The sequence below is a fragment of the Salmo salar genome, chromosome ssa20, assembly GCF_905237065.1.
Source record: "Salmo salar chromosome ssa20, Ssal_v3.1, whole genome shotgun sequence".
NCBI classification, from domain to species: domain Eukaryota; kingdom Metazoa; phylum Chordata; class Actinopteri; order Salmoniformes; family Salmonidae; genus Salmo; species Salmo salar.
This window is the reverse complement of record NC_059461.1, coordinates 37,157,870-37,172,363: the sequence shown is the minus strand read 5'-3', so window position 1 is coordinate 37,172,363 and position 14,494 is coordinate 37,157,870. Positions and strand designations below refer to the sequence as shown.

Below are 14,494 nucleotides of genomic sequence, written 5' to 3'. Positions count from 1 at the left end.
TTAAAATGAAATAACAGCTCAATGTTTATTGAATTATTTGGGTTGTTTACAAAATGTGTCAGTACAGTCACAGTATCAATAGTATTATATAGCATTCAAAAGTGCAGGTAGGTAGCCTAGCTGTTAAGAAGACAAAAAGGTCACTGGTTTCGAACCCCCAAACTGACTAGGTGAAAACTCTGTCGATGTGCTCTTGAGCAAATTGCTCCTGTAAGTCACTCTGGATAAGAGTGTCTGCTAAATGACTAAAACATAAAAAGTGCCTGCCTTTTAGAATGTAATGAAATTAAACATCATAGAAAGCATGAACCGAGAGGGGATTATATTACAAAAAACAAACAAAAAAAATAAACACCGTTTTCATAATTTGTAGCTGAGTCCAGACTGGCTTATGTGGCAGAACAGAGTCACGGAAAAACACATGCCCAGGACCTACCAACATAGAAAAACAAAACGGATGTGTTAGCCTACATGGTGTTCTGGTGGAGTTTTCATTTCCATCTAATACATGTTTAAAAACTCATGCAACAGCCTCCCAAATGGCCATACATAGAGCATGGTCTTATCTGGTAAAAATGAGTGCACACTGCTTTATATAGGGAATAGGGTGCCATTTGGGACACAATACCTATTTCTTAAAAGCTATACATGATGATTGATACATATAGTTGACAGATTATCCTGGTCAGGAATAAGACATGTTTATCATGTGAATGTGGATAACCCTGTCACTGACACCCTGTATTTACAAGTATGGGAAGATGACCATACCTCAATAATGCAGAGCACAATCACAGCAGCTCCAGTGGCTAGGAAGTTCTCCTCAAACCAGGCCTTCAGCTTATTGTAACAACCCTGAGATGAAGAAGAGAAAACATTGCTGAGTGACAGCTATGTTTTTTTATGTACAGTACCAGTCAAAAGTTTGGACACACCTACTCATTACAGGGTTTTTCTTTATTTTGACTATTTTCTACATTGTAGAATAATAGTGAAGACATTAAAACTATGAAATAACACATATGGAATCATTTAGCCACCCTTTGCCTTGATGTCAGCTTTGCACACGCTTGGTATTCTCTCAACCAGCTTCATGAGTTAGTCACCCGGAATGCTTTTCCAACAGGAGTTCCCACATATGCTAAGCATTTGTTGGGTGCTTTTCCTTCACTCTGCGGTCCAATTCATCCCAAACCACCTCAATTGGGTTGAGGTCGGGTGATTGTGGAGGCAAGGTCATCTGATGCAGTACTCCATCACTCTCCTTCTTGGTCAAATAGCCCTTACACAGCCTGAAGGTGTGTTTTGGGTCATTGTAGAACGTCATTGTAAATAAGAATTTGTTCTTAACTGAATTGCCTAGTTAAATAAAGGTTAAATAAAATAAAATAAAAATTGTCCTGTTGAAAAACAAATGATTGTCCCACTAAGCGCAAACCAGAAGTATGGCAGAATGCCTTGAATTGAAATAAAATCACTGACAGTGTCACCAGCAAGGCACCCCCATACCTCCATTTCCACGCTTCACGGTGGGAACCACACATGCGGAGATCACAAAGACACGGTGGTTTGAACCAAAAATCGCAAATTTAGACTCATCAGACCAAAGGACAGATTTCCACCGGTCTAATGTCCATTGCTTGTGTTTCTTGGACAAAGCAAGTCTCTTCTTCTTATTGGTGTCCCTCGGTAGTGGTTTCTTTGCAGCAATTCGACCATGAAGGCCTGATTCATGCAGTCTCCTCTGAACAGTTGATGTTGAGATGTGTCTGTTACTTGAACTCTGTGAAGCATTTATTTGGGCTGCAATTTCTGAGGCTGGTAACTGTAATGAACTTATCCTCTGCATTAGAGGTAACTCTGGGTCTTCCTTTCCTGTGTCGGTCCTCATGAGAAACAGCTTCATCATAGCGCTTGATGGTTTTTGCGACTGCACTTGAAGAAACTTTCAAAGTTCTTGACATTTTCCGGATTGACTGACCTTCGTGTCTTAAAGTAATGATGGACTGTCATTTCTCTTTGCTTATTTGAGCTGTTCTTGCCATAATATGGACTTGGTCTTTTACCAAATAGGGCTATCTTCTCTATACCACCCTTACCTTGTCACAACACAACTGATTGGCTCAATCGTATAAACACTTTTTTGGTTACTACATGATTCCATATGTGTTATTTCATAGTTTTGATGTCTTCAATATGATTCTACAATGTAGAAAATAGTAACAATTATTTTAAACCCTGTAATCAGTAGGTGTTTCCAAACTTTTGACTGGTACTCTAGTTTTATAGTTCAGTTCACTTGTTACCCACATGAAAGGATATTTTTTTTTTTTAATTTGTTGATTTTTTTATTTCACCTTTATTTAACCAGGTAGGCCAGTTGAGAACAAGTTCTCATTTACAACTACGACCTGGCCAAGATAAAGCATAGCAGCGCGACAAAAACAACAACACAGAGTTACACATAAACAAACGTACAGTCAATAACACAAAAGAAAAGAAAAATAGAAAGATCTTTGTACAGTGTGTGCAAATGTAGAAGAGTAGGAAGGTAGGCAATAACTAGTCCAGAGGCAAAAATAATTACAATTTAGCATTAATACTGGAGTGATATATGTGCAGATGACAATGTGCAAGTAGAGATACTGGGGTGCAAAAGAGCAAGAAATAATATGGGGATGAGGTAGTCGGGTGTGCTATTTACAGATTGGCTGTGTAAAGGTACAGTGATTGGTAAGCTGCTCTGACAGCTGATGCTTAAAGTTAGAGAGGGAGATATAAGACTCCACCTTCAGTGATTTTTGCAGTACATTCCAGTCATTGGCAGTAGAGAACTGGAAGGATAGGCGGCCAAAGGAAGTGTTGGCTTTGGGGATGACCAGTGTAATATACCTGCTGGAGCGAGTGCTACGGGTGGGTGTTGCTATGGTGACCAATGAGCTGAGATAAGGCGGGGCTTTACCTAGCAAAGACTTATAGATGACCTGGAGCCAGTGGGATTGGCGACGGATATGTAGTGAGGGCCAGCCAACGAGAGCATACAGGTCGCAGTGGTGGGTAGTATATGGGGCTTTGGTGATAAAACGAATGGCACTGTGATAGACTCATCCAATTTGCTGAGTAGAGAGTTGGGGGCTATTTTCTAAATGACATCTCCGAAGTCAAGGATCGGTAGGATAGTCAGTTTTACGAGGGTGTGTTTGGCAGCATGAGTGAAGGAGGCTTTGATGCGAAATAGGATGCCGATTCTAGATTTCATTTTGGATTGGTGACGCTTAATGTGAGTCTGGAAGGAGAGTTTACAGTCTAACCAGACACCTAGGTATTTGTAGTCGTCCACATATTCTAGGTCAGAAGCGTCCAGAATAGTGATGCTAGTCGGGCAGGAGGGTGTGCGCAGCAATCAGTTGAAGAGCATGCACTTAGTTTTACTTGCTTTTAAAAGCAGTTGGAGGCCACGGAGGGAGTGTTGTATGGCATTGAAGCTCGTTTGGAGGTTTGTTAGCACAGTGTCCAAAGAAGGGCCAGATGTATACAGAATGGTGTCGTCTATGTAGAGGTGGATCAGAGAATCACCAGCAGCAAGGGCGACATCATTGATATGTACAGAGAAAAGAGTCGGCCTGAGAATTGAGCTCTGTGGCACCCCCATAGTGACTGCCAGAGGTCCGGACAACAGGCCCTGCCGATTTGACACACTGAACTCTATCTGAGAAGTAGTTGGTAAACCAGGCGAGCAGTCATTTGAGAAGCCAAGGCTATTGAGTATGCCGATAAGAATGCGGTGATTGACAGAGTCGAAAGCCTTGGCCAGGTCGATGAAGACGGCTGCACAGTACTGTCTTTTATCGATGCCGGTTATGATATCGTTTAGGACCTTGAGCGTGGCTGAGGTGCACCCGTGACCAGCTCGGAAACCATATTGCATGGTGGAGAAGGTACGGTGGGATTCGAAATGGTCGGTTATCTGTTTATTAACTTGGCTTTCGAAGATTTTAGAAAAGGCAGGGCAGGATGGATATAGGTCTATAACAGTTTGGGTCTAAGGTGTCTCCCCCTTTGAAGAGGGGAAGACCATTATGTGGTACCATTCCATTTCAATTCCAGTCAATTCAGAAAGTAAACCAAATTCTAATTCCAATTCAAAATGTTCATCATTGAAAAGCATTGAAGGGAATTGGAAATGGAATTTCAGTGTACTTCCTGAATTGACCTCAAGCCTGGCAGCGTATCTCTTTCCAGTATACCGGCTGATTGAGGTCACATTGGGTCTTGGAGCAGCAGGACACAGGCACGTTATCCTTCCAGTCACTTGAGTTATGGACCCCACAGCACTGGAACTACATGTTTGTAATAGAATTAAACATGACAAAAGCAGTGTTATCAACACATGAAACAACATCACATTTCCACTCACTTTTGTTCACATGCCTGGGAGGGCTAAAGAGGGAGTCTACGTGTTTCATTGTAAAGTCTCAGTGTCTCCCTATAAGACCTGGTCATGTCACTATATAGTACATACGGTACCATTTGGGACGCACACTAAATGTTTCTTATATATATATATATATATATACTGCTCAAAAAAATAAAGGGAACACTTAAACAACACAATGTAACTCCAAGTCAATCACACTTCTGTGAAATCAAACTGTCCAGTTAGGAAGCAACACTGATTGACAATAAATTTCACATGCTGTTGTGCAAATGGAATAGACAACAAGTGGAAATTATAGGCAATTAGCAAGACACCCCCAATAAAGGAATGGTTCTGCAGGTGGTAACCACCGACCACTTCTCAGTTCCTATGCTTCCTGGCTGATGTTTTGGTCACTTTTGAATGCTGGCGGTGCTTTCACTCTAGTGGTAGCATGAGACGGAGTCTACAACCCACACAAGTGGCTCAGGTAGTGCAGCTCATCCAGGATGGCACATCAATGCGAGCTGTGGCAAGAAGGTTTGCTGTGTATGTCAGCGTAGTGTTCAGAGCATGGAGGCGCTACCAGGAGACAGGCCAGTACATCAGGAGATGTGGAGGAGGCCGTAAGAGGGCAACAACCCAGCAGCAGGACCGCTACCTCCACCTTTGTGCAAGGAGGAGCACTGCCAGAGCCCTGCAAAATGACCTCCAGCAGGCCACAAATGTGCATGTGTCTGCTCAAACGGTCAGAAATAGACTCCATGAGGGTGGTATGAGGGCCCGACGTCCACAGGTGGGGGTTGTGCTTACAGCCCAACACCGTGCAGAACGTTTGGCATTTGCCAGAGAACACCAAGATTGGCAAATTCGCCACTGACGCCCTGTGCTCTTCACAGATGAAAGCAGGTTCACACTGAGCACATGTGACAGACGTGACAGTCTGGAGACGCCGTGGAGAACGTTCTGCTGCCTGCAACATCCTCCAGCATGACCGGTTTGGCGGTGGGTCAGTCATGGTGTGGGGTGGCATTTCTTTGGGGGGCCGCACAGCCCTCCATGTGCTCGCCAGAGGTAGCTGCCATTAGGTACCGAGATGAGATCCTCAGACCCCTTGTGAGACCATATGCTGGTGCGGTTGGCCCTGGGTTCCTTCTAATGCAAGACAATGCTAGACCTCATGTGGCTGGAGTGTGTCAGCAGTTCCTGCAAGAGGAAGGCATTGATGCTATGGACTGGCCCGCCCGTTCCCCAGACCTGAATCCAATTGAGCACATCTGGGACATCATGTCTCGCTCCATCCACCAATGCCACGTTGCACCACAGACTGTCCAGGAGTTGGCGGATGCTTTAGTCCAGGTCTGGGAGGAGATCCCTCAGGAGACCATCCGCCACCTCATTAGGAGCATGCCCAGGCGTTGTAGGGAGGTCATACAGGCACGTGGAGGCCACACACACTACTGAGCCTCATTTTGACTTGTTTTAAGGACATTACATCAAAGTTGGATCAGCCTGTAGTGTGGTTTTCCACTTTCATTTTGAGTGTGACTCCAAATCCAGACCTCAATGGGTTGATAAATTGGATTTCCATTGATTATTTTTGTGTGATTTTGTTGTCAGCACATTCAACTATGTAAAGATAAAAGTATTTAATAAGATTATTTCATTCATTCAGATCTAGGATGTGTTATTTTAATGTTCCCTTAATTTTTTTGAGCAGTGTATTTCACAGCACACGCTCACCGTGGTCTGAATGATGTCCCAGTCGCCCGTGCTCATTGTTAAATTCCCAGCTTTAGCTGGTTCCCGGGACTTCTCCAGACTGTCTGTGAGATCCCTCTGTAGGAAGCTGTCAATCTAAGCACACACATGAATTATTTGGCAGTATGAACATCTCTTAAAACGCTACCTGATTATCTCCTATCATCTTTGAGCTTTCCTCACAACAATGGCCCTCTCTCAATCCCTGATGTTCCTCATGTAAATTAGTAATGTATTAAAGTTCTCTTCTTCACTTCATTTTCTGTCACCCCTCTCAAATCTCCTCCCAACATCCCAGTGCCCATCTGTTATATCTTACCTTGCTCTCATATAAAAGCAGTAGAAAGGCTGCAGTCAGCTCCACCAACATCAGAATGAACAGCAGGATGAAAAACTGAAAATCAAGAAAGTACAAGTGTTTGTAAGTCATTTTAATTAAAGCAAGGACAGTGAATGATCCCCACCTGGGCAAAAACTGGTTGAATCAATGTTATTTCCACGTCATTTCAACCCAAAAATTCAATGTGATGACATAGAATCAATGTGGAAAACTGATTGGATTTGAAAAAATTCATCAACGGCAGGGGATTTTGTCTTTTTTTTCACCCATCTTTTAACTTAAATCCAACGACAGGGTGACATTGTTGGATGATTTCATGATGAATTAATGTTAGACAACTCAACCAAATGTAAATCAAAACTAGACGTTGAACTGATGTCTGTGCCCAGTGGGATGAGACCAATGTCTCTAAAAAATATGAAATTCTGTCAAATGTGAGACCTACAGTGACAAGGAGACAGTGGTTCTCTTTCAGGGCCCCCAGGAACCCCAGGAAGGACACACAGGTCATGATGATGCCGGTGATGAAGAGCATGTTGGCAATGTTCAGGGAGGACAGGGACGGGATGAGAGACGACACCTTAGAGTTCATCATCATGAACACTCCAAAACCAAACCCTGCCGTTCCACAGATCTGACAACAACCAAATCACAACAGCATGTGTTCAACATACAGTACCAGTCAAAAGTTTGGACACACCTACTCATTCAAGGGTTTTTCTTTATTTTAAGATTTTCTACATTTTAGAATAATAGTGAAGATATCAAAACGATGAAATAACACATATGGAATAATGTAGTACCAAAAAACTGTTAAACAAATCAAAATATATTTTATATTTGAGATTCCTCAAAGTAGCCACCCTTTGCCTTGATGTCAGCTTTGCATACTCTTGGCATTCTCTCAACCAGTTTCATGAGGTAGTCACCTGGAATGCATTTCAATTAACAGGTGTACCTTCTTTTCTTCTCAATGCGTTTGAGCCAATCAGTTGTGTTGTGACAAGGTAAGGGTGGTATACAGAAGACAGCCCTATTTGGTAAAATACCAAGTCCATATTATGGCAAGAAAAGCTCAAATAAGCAAAGAGAAACGACAGTCCATCATTACTTTAAGACACGAAGGTCAGTCAATCCGGAAAATTTCAAGAACTTTGAAAGTTTCTTCAAGTGCAGTCACAAAAACAATCAAGCGCTATGATGAAACTGGACCGCCACAGGAAAGGAAAACCCAGAGTTACCTCTGGTGCAGAGGATAAGTTCATTAAGAGTTACCAGCCTCAGAAATTGCAGCCCAAATAAATGCTTCACAAGAGGTCAAGTAACAGACATATCTCAACTGGTTCCCACTTAGAATTCAAGGCACACTTAACCAGCATGGCTACCACAGCATTCTTGCAGCGATACACCATCCCATCTGATATGCGCTTAGTGGGACTATCATTTGTTTTTCAATAGGACAATGACTCAACAGACCTCAAAAGACAGTACTGTGCAGCCGTCTTCATCGACCTGGCCAAGGCTTTCGACTCTGTCAATCACCGTATTCTTATCGGCAGACTCAATAGCCTTGGTTTTTCTAACGACTGCCTTGCCTGGTTCACCAACTACTTTGCAGACAGAGTTCAGTGTGTCAAATCGGAAGGCATGTTGTCCGGACCTCTGGCAGTCTCTATGGGGGTACCACAGGGTTCAATTCTCGGGCTGACTCTTTTCTCTGTATATATCAATGATGTCGCTCTTGCTGCGGGCGATTCCCTGATCCACCTCTACGCAGACGTCACCATTCTGTATACATCTGGCCCTTCCTTGGACACTGTGCTAACTAACCTCCAAACGAGCTTCAATGCCATACAACACTCCTTCCGTGGCCTCCAACTGCTCTTAAACACTAGTAAAACCAAATGCATGCTTTTCAACCATTCGCTGCCTGCACCCGCCCGCCAGACTAGCATCATCACCCTGGACGGTTCCGACCTAGAATGTGTGGACCACTACAAATACCTAGGTGTCTGGCTAGACTGTAAACTCTCCTTCCAGACTCACATTAAACATCTCCAATCCAAAATCAAATCTAGAATCGGCTTTCTATTTCGCAACAAAGCCTCCTACACTCACGCCGCCAAACTTACTCTAGTAAAACTGACTATCCTACCGATCCTCGACGTCGGCGATGTCATCTACAAAATAGCTTCCAATACTCTACTCAGCAAACTGGATGCAGTCTATCACAGTGCCATCCGTTTTGTTACCAAATCACCTTATACCACCCACCACTGCGACCTGTATGCTCTAGTCGGCTGGCCCTCGCTACATATTCGTCGCCAGACCCACTGGCTCCAGGTCATCTATAAGACTATGCTTGGTAAAGCTCCACCTTATCTCAGTTCACTGGTCACAATAACAACACCCACCCGTAGCACTCGCTCCAGCAGGTATATCTCACTGATCATCCCCAAAGCCAACACCTCATTTGGCCGCTTTTCATTCCAGTTCTCTGCTGCCAGTGACTGGAACGAATTGCAAAAATCGCTGAAGTTGGAGACTTTTATTTCCCTCACCAACTTTAACCTCTAGAGGACCCCTTCAAGATAAAATCCCGTTAATGGGATTGGTTGGACAACAACCAATGAGATAGCACGGCGCTAAATAAAAATTTAAAAAATCTCAAAATTAAAATTCAGGTATTATACGGCATTTTAAAGATACTCTACTCGTTAATCCAATCACATTGTCCGATTTCAAAAAGGCTTTACGGTGAAAGCAAAACATTCGATTATTTTAGGATAGCACATTAGCAAAAAAAAAAGCCATTTTCCAAGCACGGATAGCCGTCACAAAACCAGATATACAGCTAAAATTAAGCACTAACCTTTGACAATCTTCATCAGATGACACTCCTAGGACATCATGTTAGACAATACATGCATTTTTTGTTCGATCAAGTTCATATTTATATCCAAAAACCCAATTTTTACATTGGCGCGTGATGTTCAGAACATGTTTTCTCCCCATAACTTCCGGTGAATAGGCACATACATTTACAGAAAAACTCATAAACGTTGACAAATTATTTAAAGAATTAGAGATAATCTACTCCTTTATGCAACCACTTTGTCAGATTTCAAAATAACTTTACGGAAAAAGAACATTGTTCAATATTCTGAGTACAGAACTTAGCCTTCAATGCTAAGCTATACAGTTAGCCTACAACCACGGCATCGACAAATCTAAAAAAATATGTTCAAAATATTTTCTTACCTTTGCTGCTCTTCGGCGGAATGCACTCGGAAGGGCACCCACTTCCACAAGAAATGTTCATTTGTTCTGCAAAGTCCATCATTTATTTCCAAATACGTCCGTTTTGTTGACCCATCCAGCACACTTTACAATGCCATGTGGCGTGGACGCAAATCCATAGACGAAATGGTCAAAAGTTCCATTACCGTTTGTGGAAACACGTCAAACGATGTTTACAATCAATCCTTTAGGGTATTTTTTAACGTAAAATTGCGATAATTTTACAACCAGGCAATAGGTATTCATCCCAGAAGAAAAATAAAAAACAACAAAGTCACGTGCACGCGCGTCATAAGACACCTGTCCTCAGACTGGCCAGTGATTGACTGAGCCACAATTTTCTGCCCGGTAACAGGTGACGGATGAAACCAGTTCCTAAAGATTGTTGACAGCCAATGGAAGAGTTAGGAGGTGCAACGTAAATCCTATGTCACTGTAGTTTTTCAAGGGATTCAAAAGAAAAACTACATTTCTAATTTCTCCCACTTCCTGATTCAATTTTCTCAGGTTTTTGCCTGCCATATGAGTTCTGTTATACTCACAGACACCATTCAAACAGTTTTAGAAACTTCAGAGTGTTTTCTATCCAAATATACTAATAATATGCATATTCTATTTTCTGGGCCAGAGTAGTAACCTGTTTAAATTGGCTACGTTTTTCATCCGGCCGTGAAAATATTGCCCCCTAGGCCCAACAGGTTTTAAACATCAGCTATCTGAGCAGCTAACCGATCGCTGCAGCTGTACATAGCCCATCTGTACATTGCCCACCCTATCTACCTACCTCATCCCTTACTGTTTTTATTTTATTTACTTTTCTGCTCTTTTTCACACCAGTATCTCTACATGCACATCTTCATATGCTCATTTATCACTCCAGTGTTAATCTGCTAAATTGTAATTATTTGCTCCTATGGCCTATTTATTGCCTACCTCCTCATGCCTTTTGCACACATATATAGACTTTCTTTTTTCTACTGTATCATTAACTTGTTTATTGTGTTATTGGCTTGTTTGTTTACTCCATGTGTAACTCTGTGTTGTTGTCTGTGTCACACTGCTTTGCTTTATCTTGGCCAGGTCACAGTTGTAAATGAGAACTTGTTCTCAACTTGCCTACCTGGTTAAATAAAGGTGAAATAAAAATAAAAATAAAATATTGATCAAGAAGGAGAGTGATGGAGCGCTGCATCAGATGACCTGGCCTCCACAATCACCCGACCTCAATCCAATTGAAATGGTTTCGGATGAGTTGGACCGCAGCGTGAAGGAAAAGCAGCCAACAATGGCTCAGCATATGTGGGAACTCCTTCAAGACTATTGCAAAAGCATTCCAGATGAAGCTGGTTGAGAGAATGTCAAGAGTGTGCAAAGCTTAACAAAGGGTGGCTACTTGGAAGAATCTCAAATATAAAATATATTTTGATTTGTTTAACAATTTTTTGGTTACTACATGATTCCATATGTTATTTAATAGTTTTGATGTCTTAATTGTTATTCTACAATGTAGAATAATCTGTGCCAATATATCCTCCAAACACCGGCTTCGAGGGCATAATCACTTTTATACAAGGGGTTACCAACATATTTTCATTAAAAACGTTATTTTGATGAATTTATTCATACAATTCCATCCTTTCACAAGATATAGTCCCGACACAAATCTAGGGTTGCTGCCCAAACCGGCTGGTCGTTTGTTCTATCGTTTCGGTTGCTATCCAGTCTTTTTGTTCTGTATCTATGGACGCGACCCAGCCATCCAGTCTTTTTGTTCTGTATCTATGGACGCGACCCAGCCATCCAGTCTTTTTGTTCTGTACCTATGGACCCGACCCAGTCGTTCAGTCTTTTTGTTCTATATCTATGGACGCAACCCAGTCGTTCGTTGTAAATGTTCCATTGCCATACTGGCTGGCAACGTTCTTATCCATTGCTTACTAGCTAGCCAACTACAGCTAACAGTCACGTCAAAAAGTGCAGCCAGAATAACAGCAAAGAAGCCGCATTTGCATTTGTTCAAGCTGTTTTCTAGTGACATTTATTTAAATAACAATCAGCTAATGAGGCGCGATTTCACCTGGCATAGAACATGTGCTCTCTTGTCTGGACACTATTGTTCAAAGGCGCTAGCCAACAACACAGCTAACACAACCACTTCAAACGGAAGCTGTAAAGACTGCAAGCTAGCTGCATTTCGTTTCGTTTGACCTTTTTTCAATTGACATTTCTTTGTATACATCCATAAAAAGGATACCGGCTGATTCATGATTTCAACTGGCAGAGAAACGCCGCCTGCCTGTCTGTCTGTCTCGTCACGACACGTTCATTACCATGGGATAGCTGGAGATCGAATTTGAATATTGAAGCAATGTAGCAAATGTCGGAGAGACAGACAGCAAGTTTTATGCAAATCTCCACTTTTGAAAACTAAATGTTAGTCTAAAAAAAAGTCAGATGGAACAGAGTAAATAGGCATTTTAAAGTCATAGATTTAGCCGGTGGTAACTTGTGGAATAGACACCAGCTGGAATGTGATAAATGTACACTGAAATATTGAACATGGGTTTTTATCTCATTGAGGGAAGGAAGAGTAGAAGGTAACAGATGGATGTTTGGGATACATACAAAGCACAAGAAGTTAACCACACACATGGTGTATTTCAAACACTTGAGGCAATTTTGAGCCATTTCCCAGAAGTACGTTCAGACCTGAAAAAACAAAACAAGAGACAGATAAACACACAATGTGCCAACAGATCAATGAAAAGCGTGTCTTTAACACAGAAACCGTCAGTGAAAACAGCAACATACAATACCACACAAATGCACAGCAAAGATTGTTTAAAAACTGTGAGGACACCTCTGAGTCAGATTTGTATTTTGTTCATCTAAAGAAATGAGAAGGAGCATGGAACCATTGTCTGAGACTGAGTAGTGAGGCCATCAAGTGTCACACAGTATGAGGAAATGAGCATGCTTTATCTGGTTTCCTGTGTATAATACTTCATTTAAATTTACCCAGGGGACCAGGCTGGTTTTCATCATAGTTTTTACCCTGATGTTTAGACCAAGACAGTTTTATATCGATTTAGTCTTTGAGGAAATATCTGTGGAAGTAAACCAACATCATAACAATATTTCATTCAACTGTGGGATGAATGTGTGTAGAATTGTACACCTTCTTCAGGTTAATATACTGAACAAAAATGTAAACGCAACATGAAACAATTTCAATGATTTTACTGAGTTACAGTCCACATAAGGAAATCAGTCAACTGAAAAAAATTCATTAGGCCCTAATCCATGGATTTCACATGACTTGGAAGGGGCACAGCCATGGGTGGGCATAGGCCCACCCACTTGGGAGCCAGGCCCAGCCAATCAGAATATGTTTTTCCCCACTAAAGGGCTTTATTACAGACAGCAATACTCCTCATCAGTTGTCTGGGTGGCTGGTTTCAGGCGACCCCGCAGGTGAAGAAGCCGGATGTGGAGGTTCTGGGCTGGCGTGGATACACGCGGTCGGCGGTTGTGAGGCCGGTTGGAAGTACTGCCAAATTCTCAAAAATGACGTTGGAGGTGGCTTATGGTAGAGAAATTAACATTCAATTCTCTGGCAACAGCTCTGGTGGACATTCCTGCAGACAGCATGCCATTTGCATGCTCCCTCAAAACTTGAGACATCTGTGGAATTGTGTTGTGTGACAAAACAACACATTTTAGATTGGCCTTTTTTGTCCCCAGCACAAGGTGCACCTGTGTGTAATGATCATGCTGTTTAATCAGCTTCTTGATATGCCATACCTGTCAGGTGGATGTATTATCTTGGCGAATGAGAAATGCTCACTAACAGGGATATAAACATATTTGTGCACAAATTCTGAGAAAAATAAGCTTTTTGTGCGTATGGAAAATTTCTGGGATGTTTTATTTAATCTAATGAAACATGGGACCAACACTTACATGTTGCGTTGATATTTTTGTTCAGTAATATGTGTCCAACCCAATATCACCCTAATCCTCTGAAACCATGCTGTGTCTGTAATTGATAAACATAATGAAATGAAACTGTTTCAATGTCAAATTTAAAATGTACTTAATTTCCTCCTTGACATTCAAGCTAATTTCAATTACTGCCAAACGACCTCTAAGAGTCTAAGAAACCCCAAACTACCCTACCTTTCTTGTTATACCACATTTATAAAATGTCTTCAAATAGATGTTTTCAATAATACTGACAACATTACATTTTAGATTGTTCTCAGACAAGGTTTAATAAGTTATTGTTACTCTCTCTTTATAAACCCATGACCAATGTCTCTTATCCCTTGGTTAGCTATGTCTATTAGATCAATAGACACATGCAGTAAGTCACTCATGACAATCAAAATACAATCAAATGTCCTCTTTGTTTTATAACCAATAAAATATAACTTTCAATTAAAGATGATGACATTGAGACATCATTAAATTCCTGTGAGAATGGTATCAATTGAGCTTTAGTGAATTAAGAAAATGTCAACCTTGTGCTTACCTTGTCAGTTGAAATAGTGATACAAGTGTAACTCAAGCCCAATACCCTCTACAATACGTTGTTTAGAGGATGTACTGCTCCTTTGACTTTACCGTACTGGTACTTACCATTCTCATTAGACTCTGAAGGCAAGGGGTTTGTC

The 14,494-nt window shown here is 41.6% G+C and overlaps 1 protein-coding gene across 4 annotated transcripts; it reads right to left on the bottom strand.

Annotated features, from left to right (window-relative positions):
- LOC106580528 (leukocyte surface antigen CD53) lies at nt 1–14,494 on the bottom strand. Of its 4 annotated transcripts, none has more exons than XM_014161700.2 (8): nt 14,353–14,493; nt 12,444–12,527; nt 6,964–7,152; nt 6,498–6,572; nt 6,161–6,274; nt 4,248–4,340; nt 772–855; nt 1–432 (listed from the first exon to the last, which is right to left on the bottom strand). In XM_014161700.2, exons 2-8 carry the CDS (start codon nt 12,504–12,506, stop codon nt 361–363), a joined length of 690 nt encoding a protein of 229 aa, XP_014017175.1. In that variant the 5' UTR covers nt 12,507–12,527; nt 14,353–14,493; the 3' UTR covers nt 1–360. The 4 variants fall into 4 exon arrangements, with proteins under 4 accessions (XP_014017175.1, XP_045559235.1, XP_014017178.1 ...); XM_045703279.1 differs by having other exon boundaries at nt 12,469–12,527; nt 14,353–14,492; XM_014161703.2 differs by lacking the exon at nt 4,248–4,340 and having other exon boundaries at nt 14,353–14,494.